Source organism: Papio anubis, chromosome 2 (assembly GCF_008728515.1).
Source record: "Papio anubis isolate 15944 chromosome 2, Panubis1.0, whole genome shotgun sequence".
NCBI classification, from domain to species: Eukaryota; Metazoa; Chordata; class Mammalia; order Primates; family Cercopithecidae; genus Papio; species Papio anubis.
The window spans coordinates 130520300-130542033 of record NC_044977.1 but is presented as its reverse complement, the minus strand read 5'-3'; the positions used below and the strand labels follow the sequence as shown (position 1 = coordinate 130542033).

Below are 21734 nucleotides of genomic sequence, written 5' to 3'. Positions count from 1 at the left end.
AGGTATTATTACAATTTACCTGACTAAAGACCTATGTGGCCTCATGATACACAGAAGCCTACAAGATATGTTTATGAGATTATTTATTTACTTTTAGTTAACATTTTAAGCATGTATAAACAATCACCATAACCTATTGGATTTTTTTTGTTAAAAAAATTAGTATTCACTTCTGTATCTTGAGTCCACAGATATAAGCAGTATATAATCAGAAAGTTATAAACAAACTCAGATTATATAGGCAAAGGTGTGTTCCTAAAAATGACACATATGCATACATTAATTAAAAGGTTGCATCTAAAATTATGACCAAACTATTTTTAGAATGCGGAAATGTAAAATTATACCTTTAAAAATGAAGACATCATTTATATACTTCAAAAAAAAAATGTGATACAGCAGAGATGAATGATCTTTATAGGATTGTATTGGTTTAAGAGAACATGATTTCTAAGAAAAAAAAAATTATCATTGAAAATATATTACCTGTAAGAATGTGAAAGAAATCTAGTAAGAATTTAGGGGAAAAGTTATGAAGTTGAAAGCCAATTACCTTAATATTTTTCTTATTCCTAAACAATAAGAACAACATTAAAGGAAAACCAGCTTGCATTTTAATTGTCTATCTGGCATGAAGGAGGTTCTGCAAAAATGTAATACAACTGGAAGGATTCAACTCCAAATTAAAAATCTTCTAGGCTCAGATTAAAATATGGACTGTTCCATATGAAAAATAATAAAGATGCAATTGGCTTATTGGATAGAATAAAAACTTTCTTTGAAGTTTGGAACAACTAAATTCCGTTTCTCTGAATATTTCTTTGTATTGTTTTCTCCCAGTGGTGCAAATTATATTAAATATAATAGCTTACAAAGTTATTGTCTATAAAACACTTGTATCTTTTGTTATTCAGATACAAGGAAAACCACCTTGTGTTAATGATATATGTATTTTCACCAACATTTAATATGACAGATATCTCATCATTTTTCCACTAAAACCGGTATAGTATTTTTGTTCTATCAGTACTGCATTTAAAAAATCTTGGCCAGATGCAGTGGCTCACGCCTGTAATCCCAGCGCTTTGGGAGGCTGAGGCAGGCAGATCACGAGGTCAGGAGTTTGAGACCAGCCTGGCCAATATGGTGAAACCCTGTCTCTACTAAAAATACAAAAATTAGCTGGACATGGTGGCGTGCACCTGTAGTCCCAGCTACTCAGGAGGCCGAACAGAAGAATCGCTTGAACCCGGGAGGTTCACTTAGTTGTAGTGAACTGAGATCGGGCCACTGTACTCCAGACTGGGCAACAGAGTGAGACTCCTTCTCAAAAACAAAAAAAAAAAGTGTATATATACACACACACACATACACACACACACATATATATAAAATAAAAATAATGATGTTAGAGACAAAGAACCATGATTTTATTTAGCAATTCAATATATTTTAAACCTCTTATGAAAGAGAAGGCCTATGAACAGAATGCAGGATTTCTTGAAGTTTAAATGTTGAAGAACTCCAAAAAGGAAATCCAAGCAACTAATTTAGCAGCCTGGGAGGAGGTTAAAGACGCTTAACTATGTTAAAACCTGAGTCAGAATCTGGGCTTCCCTTTTTTTTTACGTACCTTACCTTTACTAAGTAACAACTTCTCCGAGCTTTTTTCTTTTTTGAGATGGAGTCTCACTGTGTCACCCCGGCTGGAGTGCAGTGGAATGATCTCAGCTCACTGCAACCTCCACCTCCCAGGCTCAAGTGATCATCCCATCTTAGCTTCCCCACTGAGTAGCTGGGACTGCAGGTGTGCCCACCACACCTGGCTAATTTTTTGTATTTTTGGTAGAGACATAGTTTCACCATGTTGCCACGGCTGGTCTCAAACTCCTGAGCTCAAGCCATCTGACCACCTAGGCCTCCCAAAAATGCTGGAATTGCTGGCATGAGCCACCGTGCCCAGCCTTCTCTGAGCTTTAGTTATTTCACCTGTCAAGTGGGGACTACTACGCACCTCTAAGATTGTTGTGAAAATTTACTCATGTGTGTAAGGTGTCTGGCATGTAGTAAGTAACTCAACAAAACTTATTTCTTATCTCTTTTTTCACTTTTTGAGCTCTAGTTGGGAAGATACGCTGTAAACCTATGAAGAGGTAACAAAAAATCCAAGAGTTAAGTCACAATTCACATGCACTGAGGTGGCTGGAGAAGATGATCTCTAAAGCCCCTTGCAGCTCTAAACATTGATTATTCTATGACAGCTGTGTGAGAAGCATCAGGGGGCAGTGGATGATGAATTGGCAATTGGAAGGTGTGGACAGTAAGTGCTCTTAGGTTGAAGAGGGGAGCCACTGCCTTGGGCTGGAATGGTTTAGGAAAACCATTAAAAAAAATTCTGAGCTGTCTGAACTACAACAAAAACTCAATTCAATTAGGAGAGTGACTGGCAAGAGTCTAATTATAATACAAATTCGGGCCAAGCTGAGGAGAATAAGAAACAAAATACTGGTGAGAAAGGAGAAAGGAAAAGGCAGTATCAGCAATTTGGTTTCTGAAACAGACAACATCTGTTAGAAATGTGTTTGCCAACATAATAGAAAACCTGGTCATCAGTGGCTTAAACAAAGTCTTTTTTTTTTTTTCTCTCTTAACTAGAGAAAACCTAAAGGTAAACAATCCAGAGTTGGTGCTTCTGCATAATGACACTATCAAGGCTCTTTCTTGCTCTTTCTAGCTAGGCACTTTCTGGGTCTCTGTCTCACCATTGTTAGAATGACGGCATTTGCGCTTATACTTTTGTTGCCTTATGCTCATTTGATGGCTGATATACCTCTGAGTATCACGTTTGTACCCCATACTGAAAAGACACAGAAGGGCAAAGGAGCAGAGAGTGTGGGCAGATGGCATACCCATGAATCTGAGCCTTTTTATTAAGAGAGTTAAAGCTTTCCTGGAAGGTTGCTCAGGAATTGCAAGACTTTCTCTTGAAATTTTCCTCTGACCAAAATTGTGTCTCATGGCTTCCCACAGTGGGAGAAAGGGGATGTGGATAGGGTTAATCAGCCAACCCACACTGGAGACAAAATTGCTGAGGCCTTGTAAAATAATGAGTACAAAAGATAAAACCAGCGAATTGTTTTCCTTAATCAGGAATTTTCAACTCATTAAAAAAATTAAACTTTTAAAAATTTTGAGATAATTTTAGATTCAAATGCAATTGTAGAAAATAATATGGAGTGATCCTTTTCCTCCAATAATAACATCTTACAAACTATAGTACAACATAAGTACTGAGATATTGACATGGACAGAGCTAAAATACAGAACATTTCCATCACCATAAAGATTCCTCATATTACCCATTCATAGATATAGCTCTCACACCTCCTGTCCCTTCTTAATTTTTGGCAACCACTAATCCATCCCCCTTTTCTATGAATTTGTCTATTCAATAACTTTATATAGGCCAGGCAGGGTGGCTCACCCCTGTAATCCCAACACTTTGGGAGGCCGAGGAGGGTGGATCTCTTGAGTTCAAGAGCTTGAGACCAGCCTGGACAACATGGCAAAACCCATATCTACAAAAAAATACAAAAATTAGCTGGGCATGGTGATGCATGCCTGCAGTTTCAGCTACTTGGGAGGCCTAGGAGGGAGAGTCACTTGAGTCAAGGAGGTGAGGTTGTAGTGAGCTGAGATTGCATCCCTGCACTCCAGTATGGGTGACAAAGTGAGGACTTGACTAAACAAACAAACAAACAAACAAACAAACAAAAGAATTCATGGTAGGAATGTACTGCAGTTTGTTTAACCATTCACCCACTGAAGGATATCTGATTTGTTTCCAAGTTGTTTCCAGCTTTTGACTATAATGAATAAAGCTGCTACCCTCTTCATGTACAGTTTTTTATGTGCAAGTTTTTATTTCCCTGGGATAAATACCTAGGGGTGCAATTGCTAGGTCATAAGGTAGTTGCATGTTTAATTTTATAAGAAACTGCTAAACTTTTTTCTAGAGTGACTCTACCATTTTACATCTTTGCCAGCAATGAATGAGTGATCCAGTTCTCTGTGTTCTTGCCATTTGGTGATATTAGTATTTTTTATTTTAGCCATTCCAATAAACAGGCAGTGATATTTTATTGTGTTTTTAATTTATATACCTCTCATGACTAATATTGTTGAACATCTTCAATTATGCTTGACTTCTTTATACATTCTTCAGTGGAATGTCATCATATCTTTTGCTAATTTTCTAATTGGGCTGCTTGATTTTCTACTGTTAAATTTTGAGAGTTCTTTATATCTATTCTATTAATAAATACTAGTTCTTTGTTGAATACAGTTTGCACATATTTCTGCTACTCTTTGGCTTGTCTTTTTATCTTTGTAACAGGGCCTTTAACAGAGCAAAAGTTTTTAATTTTGATGAACTCCAACTTGTCAGTTTTTCTTTTGTGGATCTTGTTTCTGAAGTCAAGGCTAAGAACTCTTTGCCTAGTCCTAGATGGTAAAACTGTTCTATTTTTTTTCTAGTTTTACATTTTGCTTTAAATTCATGGTCTAAGAACTCTTTGCCTAGTCCTAGATGGTAAAACTGTTCTATTTTTTTTCTAATTTTACATTTTGCTTTAAATTCATGGTCCATTTTGAGTTAATTTTTATGTAAGATGTGAGACTTAGGTTGAAGTTTATTATTTTGCCTATGTATGTCCACTGGCTATAGCTGAAAAGGCTCTCTTTACTGACTTGCTTGGCACTTTTGTCAAAATCAGTTGGACATGTTTTTGGAGGGTCTCTTTCTGGGTTCCCTGTTCTCTTCCACTGATGTGTGTCTATCCTTTCACCAATTCCGCACAATCTTGATTACTATAGTCCCGTAGTAAGTCTTTAAAACTAAGTTGACTAATTTTTCTCACTTTTTTTTTTTTTTTTTTGAGACGGAGTCTTGCTCTGTCCCCCAGGCTAGAGTGCAGGGGCTGGATCTCAGTTCACTGCAAGCTCCGTTTCCTGGGTTCACACCATTCTCCTGCCTCGGTCTCCCAAGTAGCTGGGACTACAGGTGCCCGCCACCACGCCCGGCTAATTTTTTGTATTTTTAGTAGAGACGGGATTTCACTGTGTTAGCCAGGATGGTCTGGATCTCCTGATCTTGTGATCTACCCACCTCAGCCTCCCAAAGTGCTGGGATTATAGGCATGAGCTATTGCACCTGGCCCTTACTTTCTTCTTTTTTAAAAAAAATGTTTTAGCTGTTGTAGTTCCTTTACTTTCCCATGTAAATTTTAGAATAATCTTCTCTACATTAAAAAAAATTGCTAGAATTTTGATAGGAATTGCATTAAAATGACATCAAATTTAGGAGAATTGACATCTATGATGGTTAATATTAGGTATGAACTTGATTGAATCAAAGGATGCCTAGATGGCTGGTGAAGTATTGCTTTTGGGTGTGTCTGTGAGGGTGTTGCCAGAGGAGACTGACATTTGAGTCAGTGGCCTGGGAGAGGGGAAGACCCACCTTCAGAGTGGGTGGGAACCATGTAATCTGCTGCCAGTGGCTGGAACAAAGACAGAAGAAGCGGGATGAGTAGCTCGCTTGCTGAGTCTGCTTGTGCTCTCTCTCTCCTGCTGTTCGGTGTTAGATGCTTTACTTCCTCTCCTCCTGCCCTTGGACATCAGACTCAACCTTTGGACTATGAGACTTGCACCAGCAAGTGCCTCATTACAACCCTCCAGCATGAACGTCAACACAGACTTTAACTTTCATAAGAAACATGTACAATCTATTCTCTCTAAAGCCCGCTACTGGGACGCATCATCTCCCTGGTAAAACCTAGGTCTCCACAACCGCTTATTGTAATCCAGATATTCCATTCTATTGACAAAAACTTTTTCAACCAATTGCTAATCAGAATATGTTTAAATCTACCTATGACCTGGAACACCCAGCCACTGCCACCACCCCGCTCCCCACGACCTCTCTTCAAGTTGTCCCGCCTTACCAAATCGAACCAATGCAAATCTTACATTTGTTAATTGATGTATTATGTTTTTCTAAAATGTATAAAAGCAAACTGTTCCCCAGCCACCTTGGGGACATGTCATCAGGACCTCCTGAGGCTGGGTCATAGGTGCATCCTTAACCTTGGCAAAATAAACTTTCTAAATTGAGACTTGTCTCAGATATTTTTTGGTTTAAAACTTACTCATTGAGAATCCTAAATCTGAAAACCCCCAGTCTGAAATGCTTCAATGGCCGTTTCCTTCAAGTTCATGCTGGTGCTCAAAAAATTTCAGATTTTGAAGCATATTGGATTTTGGATTTTTGGATTATGGATTAGAGATAGTCAACCTATATACAGTATTATTCTCCCCCATCACTAACATGTAAAGGTTAGAGGTTGTTCAGTGATTACATCTTTTAAAAATTATAATAAAATATTATAAATTCAGTTTCATATTTTGGAATTTGTAATAATGGAGAAATTGCACAAGTATTATTGTAATTTTATTTCATCTTTTCTATTGTATTTACGGGATTCTATGTTAAGATATTATTTGTACTTTTAAAACTTTTTGTTGAAGGAAATACACAGGCAGAAATAGGCACAGATTGTAATGTATAGCTAAATGAATCTGTTATAGTGGTAATTAGGCATGAGCTGGACAGGAGATGGCTTCCCTTACCCACCAGGAATGTCAGGCAACCATCAGGCTGTCTGGCAGTTGTCACATCACCTCTCTAAAAATAATTATTGGTTGCAGGCACCAGGGAGAGGCAATTTCCCGATGGATAAAAACATTTGAAATTGGTAATCAGCAACTTCCAATAGAATCTCAGGAATTGGGTGAGTGGGCTTGAGTAAGTGCATTGAAAGGTAAAATGGCAGACTTTAACTGGTTATATAACCTTCCGGGGGCATTCCGCCAGAAAAGGGAAAAAAGCCTCAGGTGGCCATGCATACAACTTCTTAAACACACTGTGCCTGCTCATCTCTCAACTGCAAGGACAGCACCATGCATGTGGGCTGCCCACTCTAAGGGAAGAATCGTGAAAAAAGGAACGCAAGACACCCAAAATATGCCAACATATAAAACCCCAAGTCAAAAGGCCAAACACCACATTGGACCTCCACAGTACTTGCTTGGGTCTCTTCCAAGTGTAGCTTCCTTTCTTTCCTGCTCTAAAGCTTTCAAATAAACTTCTACTCCTGCTCCGAAACTTGCTTCAGTCTCTTTTTCTGCCTTATGCTCCTCAGTCCAATTCTTTCTGCCGAGCAGGCAAGAATTGAGGTTGCTGCAGACTCGTATCTATTTGCCACCAGTAACTCAGATATTCACCACCCCTAACAAATTTTACAAAGTGAACACTAAATTTTTATTTCATTTACTAAATGATTTCTTTATATTGTAAATTAAGGGTGAAGCAGCATCGCAGGTGTAATGTTTCAAATTTGATACATTGGCTGTGTCAGATACAAACCATTTCTTATTGCCTCACTCAATTCCTACTAAGGATCTTCACCAGAGAATAACAGGGCCTACATTCATTATAGTATTTTGCAGTTTACTAAACACTTCTATGTACCTTATCTCAGTTAATTCTCATAACAATTTTCTGAGGTAGGATTATTACATAATTTCAGAAAGGAGGAAAGGAGCCTTTAGAAAGGCTCAGAGTGGTAAAACAAATCCTTAGGGTCACAGAGCCTATCAGTCACAAATCTCAGACTTGAAACAAGGACTTTAGAGTCCGTGTCTTCTACCGACTCTCCTAGGCACACTGCTTTCTACATGGCGTGTGCTGTGGCTGTGAGATACTGCCCAGATCCCCCTCAAGGAATGAAGTACTTATCCCACAATAGCAGGGAGTGCTGCTGGCAGAAAGCCCTCAGTTTCATCTACTTCTGGGACTGTCTTGGTGAAGAGAGAAACATCACCCAATGCTGTGTCCTTTTCCTGGGACAGTCACATCCAATGACTCATTGATGAGCAAAGTCCCCCCCGGGAAAACTCAGAATGGTCATTTCAACTTCAGAACTTCCCACAGGGCTAGCTGAGGCTTCCACTAGACTGCATGGCAGCATAGCTCCCCTCTGCCCAATGGTGCTTCCTCTCTTCTCTTCCACAGGTGTTGATTCTAAGATGATACCCTAATACATCTCCCTTGCACTAATCTCCAATATTATTTTGACACCCCCAAATGTGCTATTACATTTGACAGCGTGAAAAATATCACACTATGCATTTGAAAGTTCTGTGTAGAATTTCATTATTTCATTGATTAGCAGAATTTTTTTTTATTTTTTTTTTATTTTTTTTGAGACAAGGCGTCTCTTTGTCACTCAGGCTGGAGTGCAGTAGTGCAATCTTGGCTCACTGTAGCCTTGACCTCCTAGGCTCAAGTGATCCTTCTGCCTCAGTGTCCTGAGTAGCTAGGACTACAGGTGCATACCACCATGCCCAGCTAATTTGATTGTTTTGTATTTATTTCTTATTTTTTAGAGGTGGAGGTCTCACTATGTTGTCCAGGCTAGCCGGGCCTCAGGTGATCATACCACCTTGGCCATCCAAAGTGTTGGGATTACAAGGATGAGCCATCATGTTCAGCCAGGAATTCCATTTTAATACCATGGTCAAACACATAGAAATGAAGTTTGTAAACATATACTAAGGCTTAGATTTGAATACAGATAGATATCCTCAGTGTAAGGACTATGGGAGTTGAAAATAATCTCGCCTATTATTTTCAGGTGGAATTTGGGGATTAAATAAAAAGTGCAAAGTGAGTTTCTCTCTGGTATTGTTTGCCAATATTATCCCACTCGGTCCAATCTTAGCAAGCTCATTCAGGCTCATGACAGAGGTAGCTGAAAGTAAGAACTTAATTCTGACATCTGGAAATCTTAGCAGAGAGGGCTGGGAGATGAAGAGAAAAATATAGGTGCCCTCTACTGCAGGAGTATTTCATTTATCAAAAGACTGTGGATAGGAATAGATGGCCTCAGCCTCAGAAGTGGAGGTAGGCTGCTATGGTGAGGGTCTGGGTTCAGAAACAAATTGTATTTCACGTCCCAGTTCTATCAATTATTTGCTATAGGACTTTCAACAAATTGGCTAATCTAATCCAGCCTCATCTGTAATATGTAAGGTCCATGAGGGCAGGGACCATGTCTGTGCTGTTTATTATCATATCAAGTGCCTAACAAGCCTGGCATTGCCAAATCAAATAATTGTTGAAGGAATGTGTTAAAAAATGAACAGCCTTTGACATTTAGAAGCTGGTCTGGTACTCACAGCTATGCCATGATATTTTCCTATTAGATATAAATAATTTCACAGAATACTAAACTCAGACAAGATTACTTTGAAACCATGATAAAATGCGGCAAAGTAAGGTCACTTCATAATTTTGTTTAAGCACAGACCAAAACAAGTTCACTACCACCCACAAAATACCAAACATTTTCTTTCTTCACCAAAATGAGTGACTGCTACTTCTTTGCTAACTGCAGCTTTATTCTACTGCTTCCCTTTGTGTAAATAAGATTTACTGAGACATCCAATCACAGAATTGCTCCTGCTTTCTGATAGCATCCAATTCATAGAAAAACCCCTATTTTCTTAGGGCCTCCCCAAAAACACCCCCCTAAGGCCCCAATCCTATGATAGGTTTGTTCTAAACACCCACTTACTGAGATATCCAAATGGTCTCCATGGTGTGTGTCTGAGATCACTTCAAAAGATAATAAATAGACACAAGCTGCTTAACTACAGCTGTGTTCCTAGTGGTGTTTGGTTGAGGGCATAGGCAATGTGAACAGAAACAATGGGGAGAAAAACACTGTCTCTTCAGAGTTGTCATGGGTATTAAATGGATAATTAATTTGCCAACATATATTGAGGGTCTGTTTTGTGTCAGCTACTGTGCTAGGTGCAAGGAATACCAAGAACAAGACCCGAATTGCTCTACAGGGTTTTGAAACTGCAGGGCATGCAGAGTAGAAAATTTATGATCCAATTCAAAGCACTATTATAGAGGCATATACCTTCTATAAAGGTTTTATCACAGAACCATATATAGAGAAGGAGCATGTAACTCCTCTGGCCCTTAGGGACAGAGGGAGTCAGAAGAGAGGATATATGGTGGACAGGATAATGGCTCTGCAAAGATATCCTATTCCCTGAAATCTGTGAATACATTACCTAACATGGCAAATAAACTTTATAGATGTGATTAAATTTCTTAAGATGGGGAGATTATTCTGGATTATCTGGTTGGGCCCAATGAAATCACAAGTGTCCTTGCAAGAGGGAGGCAAGGGGGTGAGAAAAGGAGACCTGACTGCAAAATGATGTGGGACCACAAGCCAAGGAATGTGGGCGGCATGCAGAAGTTGGAAAGGGCCATGGAATGGATTTTCTTTCACTCACGTCCGTGTGAAGGGACCACCAAACAGGCTTCGTGTGAGCAACAAGGCTGCACCTGGGTACAGGCGGGCTGAGTTCGAAAAGAGAGTCAGCAAAGGAAGATGGGGTGGGGCCATTTTATAGGATTTGGGTAGGTAAAGGAAAATTACAGTCAAAGGGGGTTATTCTCTGGCAGGCAGGGGCGGGGGTCACAAGGTGCTCAGTGGGGGAGCCTTTGAGCCAGGATGAGCCAGGAAAGGAATTTCACAAGGTAATGTCATCAGTTAAGGCAGGAACAGGCCATTTTCATTTGTTTTGTGATTCTTCAGTTACTTCAGGTCATCTGGATGTATATGTGCAGGTCACAGGGGATATGATGGCTTAGCTTGGGCTCAGAGGCCTGACATTCCTGTCTTCTTATATTAATAAGAAAAATAAAACAAAATAGTGTCGAAGTGTTGGGGTGGCAAAAATTTTGGGGGGTGGTATGGAAAGATAAGGGCGATGTTTCTCAGGGCTGCTTCAAGTGGGAATAGGGGCAACGTGGGAACCTAGAGTGGGAGAGATTAAGCTGAAGGAAGATTTCGTGGAAAGGGGCGATATTGTGGGGTTGTTTAAAGGAGCATTTGTCATATAGAATGATTGTTGATGACCTGGATGCGGTTTTGTATGAATTGGGAAACTAAATGGAAGACACAAGGTCCAAATTAAGAGAAGGAGAAAAACAGGTATGAAATGACTAAGAATTGGGAGGACCCAGGACATCCAATTAGAGAGTGCTCAAGGGGGTTCTGCATAGCCCTGCCAGCAAAGATTATTTATTTACTTTAAAAAGGAGTTAAGAGTGGCAGTTTGGGGATAGCACCAGGAGATATCAGCTGTGATGGCTTGGAGAAACAGTGTAAACCGGCAGTGTAAACAAGAGCAGGGCATTTATAAGTAGTTGAGAAACGGTGAATACGAGTATGACTAGACAGAAGATAGTAGGGATGACAAGTTTTTTGGGGTGCAGTCCAAGTTGGTCTGGTGTCTGGAATGAGACTGGGGCCTAATAAAAAGAAGCATCTATACAGGAGCTCAAATGGGCTGTACCCTGTAGCATTCTGAGGACAGACCCAAATTCTGAGAAGGGCAAGTGGTAAAAATATTGTCCAGTCCTTTTTAAGTTGGTGGCTGAGCTTGGTGAGCTTGGTGAGGTGTGTTTTTAAAAGGCCATTAATCCGTTCTACCTTTCCTGAAGATTGAGGATGGTAAGGGATATAAAGGTTTCACTGAATACCAAGAGCCTGAAAAACTGCTCGGGTGACTTGACTAATAAAGGTCGGTCTGTTATTGGAGTATATAGAGGTGGAAAGGCCAAACTGAGGAATTATGTCTGACAGAAGGGAAGAAATGACCGCAGTGGCCTTCTCGGACCCTGTGGGAAAGGCTTCTACCCATCCAGTGAAAGTGTCTACCCAGACCAAGAGGTATTTTAGTTTTTTGACTCAGGGCATGTGAGTAAAGTCAATTTGCCAGTCCTGGACAGGGGCAAATCCCTGAGCTTGATGTGTAGGAAAGGGAGGGGGCCTGAACAATCCCTGAGGGGTAGTAGAATAGCAGATAGAACACAGAAGTGATTTCCTTGAGGATAGATTTCCACAATGGAAAGGAAATGAGAGGTGTTAAGAGATGGGCCAGCGGCTTGTAACCTACATGAAGGAGGTTATGAAATGATGACAGAATAGAATGGGCCTGTGAGGCTGGAAGGAGGTATTTTCCTTGGTCTAAGAACCATTTGCCTTGTGTGGGAAGAGATTGATAGCTGGACATTTCAGCGGGGGAGTAGGTGGGAGTGACCAATGTGAAAGAGAAAAACCAACTGTAAGGGACAGAAGTTGGAACACTAGCTGCTTTTTTTTTTTTTTTTTTTTTTGCTACCTTATCAGCATAAGCATTGTCCTGAGTGATGGGATCTGATGCCTTTTGATGGCTGCTTGCAGTGAATGACTCTGGAAGTAAAGAAGCTTTGAGAAGAGTTTTCATTAAACAGGCATTAATGATGGAGGACCCTTGCATAGTAAGGACATTTCTTTCTGCCCATATAATAGCATGGTGGTGCAGGATATGGAAGGCATATTTAGAGTCAGTATAAATATTGACACGTAGTCCTTTTGCAAGAGCAAGAGCTCGAGTTAAGGCAATGAGTTTGGTTTGCTGAGAGGTAGTGGAGGGGTGGGGCAGAAACTATATGCATCAGATGTGAGGAAGAAAATAGATTTTGGAAGTTATGAGAACTGTACAGAGTGAGTTGAGTGTAGTTTGTGATTTTGAGGGCCTCTAAAAGTATTAAAGCCGTGGCAGCCACCACACACAGACTTGAGGGCTAGGCTAAAACAGTAAGGTCAAGTTGTTTGGACAAAAAGGCTACAGGACACAGTCCCAGTCCTTGTGTAAGAATTCCAACTGCACAGCCCTGCACTTCGGCTATGTGTAATGAAAAGGTTTGGGATGAGTCAAGGAGAACTAGTGTGGGAGCGGTCTCTAAATCTGTCTTCAAGGAATGGAAAGAGAAATGGGGAAAAGATTTAGGATCTATGGGGTCAGCTAGGTTTCCTTTTGTGAGTTTATATAATAGTTTTGTTAGGATGGCAAAACCAGGTATCCAAAGGCAAAAGTATCCAACCATGCCTAGGAAGGAAAGGAGTTGTTGTTTTGTAGAACGTGTTGGGGTTTGAGATATCAGTCGGACACGATCAGCAGGGTGACCACGTGTTTTTTATAAAGAATTATGCTGAGGTAGGTAACAATGGAGAAGAAATTTGAGCTTTGGAAGGGGATACCTGATATCCTTTGGAGAATAAATGTTGAAGGAGCAGGAGGGTGTCTCGTTGGGAAGATTCAAAGGAGGGGCTACAAAGTAGAAGGTCATCCATATATTGAATAAGGTGAGAAGTGGAGGGGTGGAAAGAAAGTAAATCATGAAAAAGAGCTTGGCTGAAGTAAAGAGGGCTGTCCCTGAAGCCTTGCGGCAGCACAGCCCAGGTAAGTTGCTGGGATGATGGGTGTCAGGGTCAGTCCAGGTAAAAGCAAAGGGAGGCTGGGATGAGGGGCGCAGGGGAATAGTGAAAAAAGCATCTTTAAGATCAAGAACGGAATAGTGAGTTGTGGAGGAAGGTATTGAGGACAGGAGAGTATATGGGTTTGGCACTACAGGGTGGATAGGCAAAACAATTTGATAAGGCGGAGATCCTGAACTAACCTGTAAGACTTGTCCAGTTTTTGGACAGGTAAAATGGGGGAATTGTAAGGAGAGTTTATAGGTCTTAGAAGCCCATGCTATAACAGGCGAGTGATAACAGGCTTTAATCCTTTTAAAGCGTGCTGTGGGATGGGATACTGGTGTTGAGCAGGGTAAGGGTGATTAGGTTTCAATGGGATGGTAATGGGCATGTGATCAGTTGCCAGGGAGGGAGTAGAGATGTCCCATACTTGTGGGTTAAGGTGGGGCTATACAAGAGGAAGATACAAAGGAGGCTTTGGGTTGGGAAGAAGGGCGGCAATGAGATGTGGCTATAGTGCGGGAATAGTCAGGGAAGCACATAATTTGGTTAAAATGTCTCTGCCTAATAAGGGAGCTGGGCAGGTGGGGAAAACTAAAAAAGAGTGCATAAAAGAATGTTGTCCAAGTTGGCACCAGAGTTGGGGAGTTTTAAGAGGTTTTGAAGCTTGGCTGTCAATACCCACAACAGTTATGGGGGCGAGGGAAACAGGCCCTTGAAAAGAAGGTAATGTGGAGTGGGTAGCCCCCACATCAATTAAACACGGGACGGATTTACCCTCCACTGTAAGAATGACCTGAAGCTCGGCGTCCATGATGGTCCAGGGGGCTTCTGAGGCGAGCGGGCAGCGTCAGTCTTCAGCCACCAAGCTGAGGAGATCTGGGAAGGAGTCAGCCAAGGAATGCTGAATTTGGGCTCCAGGGACTTTAGGAGCAGCGGCGATGTGAGTCGGACAGTCTGACCTCCAGTGGGGGCCCATACAGACAGGGCACAACTTAGGAGGAATCCTGGGCTGCGGGCATTCCAAGGCCCAGTGGCCAGGCTTTTGGCATTTGAAGCAAGGTCCATGATGAGGTTTTGAAGGAGCCCCTGGGAGCTGTGGCTTGGAGGTTCTGAAGTTTTTGTATGCTGGAGACGTGGTTGTGGGTTGTCTTACGGCAGAAGCAAGTAGCTGTAACTCAGAGATGCATTGTCATTTGGCTGCTGCTTCTCTGTTATTGTACACCTTGAAGGCAAGGTTAATTAAGTCCTGTTGTGGGGTTTGAGGGCCGGAATCTAACTTTTGGAGTTTTTTCCTAATGTCAGGAGCAGATTGGGTGATAAAATGCATATTAAGAATAAGGCGGCCTTCTGGCCCCTCTGAGTCTAGGGTGGTAAAGCGTCTAAGGGTTGCTGCTAAGCGGCCATGAACTGGGCTGGGTTTTCATCTTTACCTTGGGTAGTTTCTTTAAGCTTGTCATAATTAACAGCTTTGTAAACTGCCTTTTTAAGCCCTTCAACTAGGCAGGAAATCATGTAATCTCGCCTAGCTATACCTGGGGAATCTGCCTGATAGTTCCATGGGGGATCGTCTCGGGGAACTGCTCTAATGCCTTCCGGGAGGTGTGGCTCGTGGAGCTGGCGGTTGTCAGCGTGAGATTGGGCTAGAGAAAAAACTCTTTGTCGTTCATCTGGGGAGAGGGTAGAAGTCAGGATGACATTTAAGTCACTCCAGGTTAAATTGTAAGACAGAGTTAGATATTGGAATTCCTGTATATATTTAGTGGGGTCTGATGAGAAAGAGCCTAAATGCTGACTGATCTGAGACAGGGCTGATAGAGAAAAAGGCACATGTACCCTGACTATGCCTTGGGCTCCAGCCACCTCTCTAAGAGGAAATTGTTGGGCAGGTGCGGGAGAGCTAGTCACGGAACTAAACTGTAAGCCTAAACTGTAAGCCGGACCGGATGTGAGGAGGGGAGGTGACAGAAGGATTATAGGGTGGAGGACTGGAGGCTGAGGAAGAATTGAGACCTGACTCGGCCTGGCAAGGAGCAGCCTGGGGAAGAGGGGAAAGGTCACACGGGTCTGTAGAAAAGGAAGATTGAAAAGACTCAGCGACGCTTGGGGTTGGGACTGAGGGGACAGGCGGGAGGGACAGAAGGAGGATTTGGGAGGAATCGCATTGGGAACAGAGACTAGGGAGGGAATGAAGTGTGAAAAATGCCTGGATGTAAGGCACCTCAGACCATTTGCCCATTTTTCAACAAACATTTTCTAGGTCTTGTAGGATGGAGAAATTGAAAGTGCCATTTTCTGGCCATTTAGCGTCATTATCAAGTTTGTATTGGGACCAAGCAGTGTTGCAGAAGAAAATAAGGCATTTAGGTTTTAGGTTAGGTGTGAGTTGAAGAGGTTTTAGGCTTTTAAGAACACAGGCTAAGGGAGAAGGGGGAATGGAGAGCCGAAGGTTACCCATAGTGAAGGAGGTAAGTTTAAAGAGAAAGGTAGAGACACGGAGAAGGGTGTGGGTGAGCAGCCCTGGGCTGCATTGTCGGTGAGCAGCCAAAGCAGGCGTCCCCGCAATTGACTTGCCACCAAGGGAATGTGGGTGAATGACCAAGGCAGGCATCCGCGCGGTGGTGAGACACCAAGGGAAGGCTGTCTTCCCGAATCCGTGACCGGCACCGGAGTTTTGGGTCCACGGATAAAATGCATCTCCTTTGTCTCTACTAGAGAGGAAAAAGAACTGGAATTGGAAGGACGGGGGGATTGAAGGGTAGCAAGAGAAGCTGGAGAAGAGAGTGAAAAGACCGCTTAACCTGATTTGAAATTGGTGAGATGTTCCTTGGGCTGGTCAGTCTGAGTGTAGGATCTTTCCCATGGAGCAAAGAGCAGGAGGACAGGAGATTGATCTCCCAAGGGAGGTCCCCCCGCCCCCGCCCGATCCGAGTCACGGCACCAAATTTTACTCTAGTCTGTGTGAAGAGACCACCAAACAGGCTTTGTGTGAGCAACGCAAAGGCGAGCTTAGTCCGAAAAGAGTGTCAGTGAAGGGAGATGGGGTGGGACTGTTTTATAGGATTTGGGTAGGTAAAGGAAAATTACAGTCAAAGGGGGTTTTCTCTGGCGGGCAGGGGCAGGGGTCACAAGGTGCTCAGTGGGGGAGCCTTTGAGCCAGGATGAGCCAGGAAAAGGAATTTCACAAGGTAATGTCATCAGTTAAGGCAGGAACAGGCCATTTTCACTTCTTTTGTGATTCTTCAGTTACTTCAGGCCATCTGGATGTATATGTGCGGGTCACAGGGGATATGATGGCTTAGCTTGGGCTCAGAGGCCTGACATTTTCTCCTAGAGCCTCCAGAGTCAGCCCTCACCATCTGTTTAGACCTGTAGCTTCCAAAACTGGAAGAGAACAAATTTGTGTTTTTTTAAGCCAACTAAATCAGTGATTACTTGTTAGAGCAGCACTAGGAAACTAATTCAGGCTTAATCTTTACCGAGTCCTGGGTAGAAGCAAAGGAAGACTATTTCCTATGAGACCTGCCAGTTGGTTTGCATGGTTTGGGAGTACGTGTGGTTGGGAGGAAGACAGGATATGTGGAGATCAGATCCTGAAAGGTCTTCTTTCCACGCAAAGAAACTGGAAATAATGCTGAAGGTAAGCAGAGGCCACTGAAGGATTAAAAGCAGGGGAGTGTGACAGAATCAGAACTGCAGAAGGATGGATTGGAGTCTGGAAGTAGGGAGAGCAGATGAGAGGCTACTTAAGTATTCTGGGCAAGAAATGATGAGAGGCTTTCTCTGATCACCCTCTACAAAACGCCCTTGCTTATTTCTTGACATTTGGGATGAGGGGATTTAGAAAAAAAAATGGTTGTACTCTTCAAATATTTGAAAGGCTGTCATGAGACCGATTAGACATGGTCTGTGCTGCTCCAAGTTTGAGGGATAAATCAGTCATACGAAGATATTAAGTGTACTATCCGGAATCATATAATTAATAATTTATCTAAAAATCGCATAGACTTCTTCACAGATAATTATGCTTTACATTTCATTCTTTCAACAAATAATCATTTCAGCAGTTAGGGTGTGGCAGACATCAGGCCTGTATAGGATGGTGAACCAGACAAAGGCGCCGGCCTGGATGGAGTTTCTCTGCCTGAGGTACTGTTTACGGATAACTTTTATATAACATAATCGTTTAATCGAGAAGCAAGCTCACAGTCGGGATAGCTGAAAAGAGACTAATATACGGGCGAGGTTGGTTTCGAGTGAACTCCGGCCTGGGAAAATCGAGACGATAACTGAAAAGCAGTCGCTGAAGGCGAAGGAGCCCCCCGGACTGCTCTCCGCGCGCTTTCCCAGCCTCCCGGCAGCTCCCCTCACCCTTCCGCCCGTGGGTGCCGCCCCTTTCCCCGCCCCCACCCGCCCCCACCCGCCCCTTTCCACACGTCACTCAGGCCGCGGGATTTCGAGCATTTCTCTCGCGAGATCCTCTCTGTGGCGGAGACGCACGGGTTGGCAGCTGACAGGACTGCCGGGTTCTATTTTGTTCCGGGTTTTCAGCAAATCTGGTGCTGATCCGGAGAGGCGAAGTAGGTTCCGGGGTCCGAGACCCGGGCTGTCGGCACGGGCCCCTGAGTAGCGGGCGGGGCGGGCTCCCTGGGCTCGGGTCGTGCTCAGGCCGCATGAGCGCCGCATGCCCAGGACCCGTATGCGGTCGCGCCCCGGGGTTGGGGGTCGGCGTGGGTGACCCGCGGGCGCGGGGACTTCATCCGGGGACTCCTGCGGCGTAGGTCTGAGGCGCGGCGGGCAGGTGCGGTACGTGGGCTGGTGGAGAGCGGGAGGGCCCGGGCGTCCGCAGTCCCGAGCGGTCTGACCTCGCCCTAGGTCTTCCAGGGTTTGGAGGCCAGGTGAGATGGAGGTCAGCGGCAGAGCTGGGTGGACCGAGGGTCTTGCGGCTGGGAAACTCAGTAAATCCCGTGGTCTTCATCTTAAAGTTCTTTTTTCCGAACTTACCCAGTGGAGTTGGCTTTCCTTCTTTCCTGCTTTTTCGAAGTTCCGTGAATATGTTAATTATTCGGAGAGACAGGAGGAAGACGTAAAAAGAGGAGACCAGACAAAGTGATTTAAATCCCAACATTGTCATTTTATTTATTTTTTTTAAACTTAAGGCGTACAGAACGATGGAATATATGACAGAATCCACCGACCGCAGCCCTGGACACATGTGAGTGCCACACTTCTTCCTTCCCCCTTGCATGTGAAAATCTTCAATGAGTCCTGGAAACTCACTATGGGGAACGCTTGAGGGTGGGTGGGAAGGAGCTTCTATTGTCATAAATGGGAAAAAATAAAAGTCTTATTTCTGTAGAAAATCGAATTAGTTTCTGGTTATAAAGCTTGTTCTAGTAAATACACGCTCTAAGAGGGTTAAAATATTTTTCATACATTCTTTTATATCGGCCCTGTCCAATATGTAGCCATTAGCTACGTGTGGCTATTTAAATTTACCTTTTACTTACATTTCCTTACTTTTTTTTTTCTGAGACGGAATCTCGCTCTGTTGCAGTAGTGTGATCTCGGCTCATTGCAACCTCCGCCTCCCGAGTTCAAGCAATTCCCTGCCTCAGCCTCCCGAGTAGCTGGGAATAACTTACTGTTTTTTATTGGAGATTATAGTGTGTAATTTTTAAATTTTGGACATCTTAAAACTTAATTATCAATTTTTAATTTATTGCATTTAAGTTCAAATTAACTTTTTTTTTTTTTTTTTGCTGATAAATAGGTTTAATGATACAGTGCTCTTGAAAGAGATGACTACAGAGACTTTTAAACGATAATCTTGGAATCGTTCAGCACAGACCAATCAGCTAAATCTAAAATAAATTGGCATCTTACCACAACTACCCTGTAAACATTGCAGTGCTTCTGTCTAAAATGACCCTAATCTCACAGGAAAATAGTAACTGTGGAGAAACTAGCTTTGTGGCCAAAAGTAAATACCAAAGGAAAAATAGGAATTCAGTGGTTAGCGAAAGCAGAAACTTTGGCCCCCTTCCCTGTGATGCTTTACTCTTCCCTTGTCCCTCAGTTAGCTCTGGGTTTGAATAAGCCATCTGAAAATGTCTTTGGAGCGCAGCATAGTGCTGATCTTCCTTATTCTGTCAGTAGCTTTTAACAGACACTTGTCCAAGGGCTCAGAGCCCTTCACAGAACCCTTTGTTAGAATGGGTTGTTTGACCATTATACTTCTTCTGTGCCGGACAACTAGCACTTCTGAAAGAGCCTGGTAAGCTCTGTCAGGAACTGCTTGCTTTCCAGGTGGTACCGCTGGCTCCACTGTTAACATAAACCCCAAGCAGTTTAAGTTGGAAGTTTCCTAAATTAATTTAAATGGAATAAAATTAAATACTTGGTTGCTCATTTGTACTAGCCATGTTGCCACATGTGGCTCCTGGTGGCTACCACTGGACATGGAAAATTATAGAACTTTTATTTTGGACAATGTTGTTCTACATTAGGGGTTCTCAGACTTTTTGTGCCCCCAGTACATCTCGAATTATGATAGTTCGTCATTTATACTGAGTCTCTAGATGTTGGTAGACTTCCCATCCTGTTAAAAAAAAAATTCTGCTTTGCGTAAATGTTTATATTTTAGGAGTCCTTATGCTTTTTTTTAAAATTGCCTTTGGAGTATGTTGGTGTCTAATTCTGTTAGAAATGATTTAGATATTAGTTTCTATTGGTGTAATCCAGAGATATACTTGAAGAAATGTTCATTAGCGATAAGTAGACAGCTGTAATCTTTTAATGTAGTGACACCATACATTTCACCTGTATACCCTGAATAAATACATTTTTAAAGGCTTAGTATTTAGAGATGAGGTGGTTGAATTAAAAAGAGACAAACTGATCTTACATATTCTTGATATAGGATTTTCTTTTTGGTTTTTGCCATCGACACACTATTGCCTTGTTAATTGATTCTTACTTGTTTTTCCAATTTTCAATAAGGGATAATGAATAACAGTGCTTCTCAAATATTTCCCAAGTTTGTTATTACACTTGCGGTTAGGAAGTTTATCTGTTTATTTGTAAAAGTTAATGTGAATGTTTGTGTCTGCATAGAAAATGTTTGGAAGGATATATACAAATTGTTAATAAATGTTACCTTTATGGATAGTGTTGGTTGGTTGCGGTAAAGAGCACGTTCACGTTTTTTAATTGTATTTAAGTATTTAAAATTAAAATTAGTGCAAGATTTGTATTCATCAATATACCACCGTTTGTTTTAATGTGACAATATAGTTTCATTTGCTTTTAATAAAAAAAGACTTGTTTAGACCCATACTGGCTATTTAAATGTAGATCTGAATTTTAAAAAAAAAGGACATTGAGTTTCTCAGTTGTACTAGTCACTTTTCATGGCCCAGTTTGCCACATGTGGCTAGTGGCTACCTTGTTGTACAGACCAGAATAAAACATTTCTATCATGACATGAAGTTCTGTTGGACAGAACTGACTCTCTAGAAGCTTTAGGACATCGGCCTTGTAGTGAGGATTTTTAGAATTATAGCCATTTTTGGTGTTTTTGCCCCTGTATTACAGGGTTATTCTTTATCTACTGCATCTTTGAAGATTGCTTTGTTTCTTTTTTTTAAGACATCGTCTTGGTCTGTCACCCAGGCTGGAGTGCAGTGGCGTGATGTGGCTCACAGCAACTTCTGCCTCCTGGGTTTAAACGATTCTCGTGCCTCAGCCTCCCAAGTAGCTGGGATTACCAGCATGTGCCGCCATGCCTGACTGATTTTTCTATTTTTAGTAGAGATGGGGTTTCACCATGTTGGCCAGGCTGGTCTCGAACTCATTATCTCAGGTGATGTGCCTGCCTCAGCCTCCCAAAGTGCTGGAATTACAGGCGGGAGCCACTGCAACTGGCCCAGGTTGCCTTGTTTCTGTCATTTTTTAAAAAAGGGCAAAGATACTGTGGCCTAACCTGAAGGCTTTTGTTTGTTTGGCATCTAAAAAAAAAATGTAATGTATTTTAAAAATCTAATTTGAAAAATGTATCCTTTATTTATTAAAGCTTGTGCTGTGAGTGTGGTGTTCCGATAAGTCCAAATCCTGCCAATATTTGTGTGGCCTGTTTGCGAAGTAAAGTGGACATCAGCCAAGGTATTCCAAAACAAGTCTCGGTTTCATTCTGCAAACAATGTCAGAGGTACGGTGCAGTACAATTTTGCTCTTTTTAAAGTTGGAATTTACATTTAGAGAACCACTGAGATATGCTGA

General features: G+C 42.1%; 1 protein-coding gene across 10 annotated transcripts in view; it reads left to right on the top strand.

The window, feature by feature from the left end:
* The window catches only part of NMD3 (NMD3 ribosome export adaptor), a 182379-nt gene that overhangs the window by 134657 nt on the left and 25988 nt on the right, over positions 1-21734 (top strand). For 7 of the 10 annotated variants that reach the window (XM_017955740.2, XM_031663607.1, XM_017955739.3 and 4 more), the window contains 2 exons: positions 18614-18669; positions 21529-21663. In XM_017955740.2, coding sequence (XP_017811229.1) covers positions 18614-18669; positions 21529-21663 — 191 coding nt within the window. Of the gene's footprint in view, positions 1-17893; positions 18035-18241; positions 18261-18333; positions 18353-18613; positions 18670-21528; positions 21664-21734 lie in introns of those variants that run through there. The other 3 variants (XM_009201421.2, XM_009201423.2, XM_009201422.2) reach the window with 3 other exon arrangements.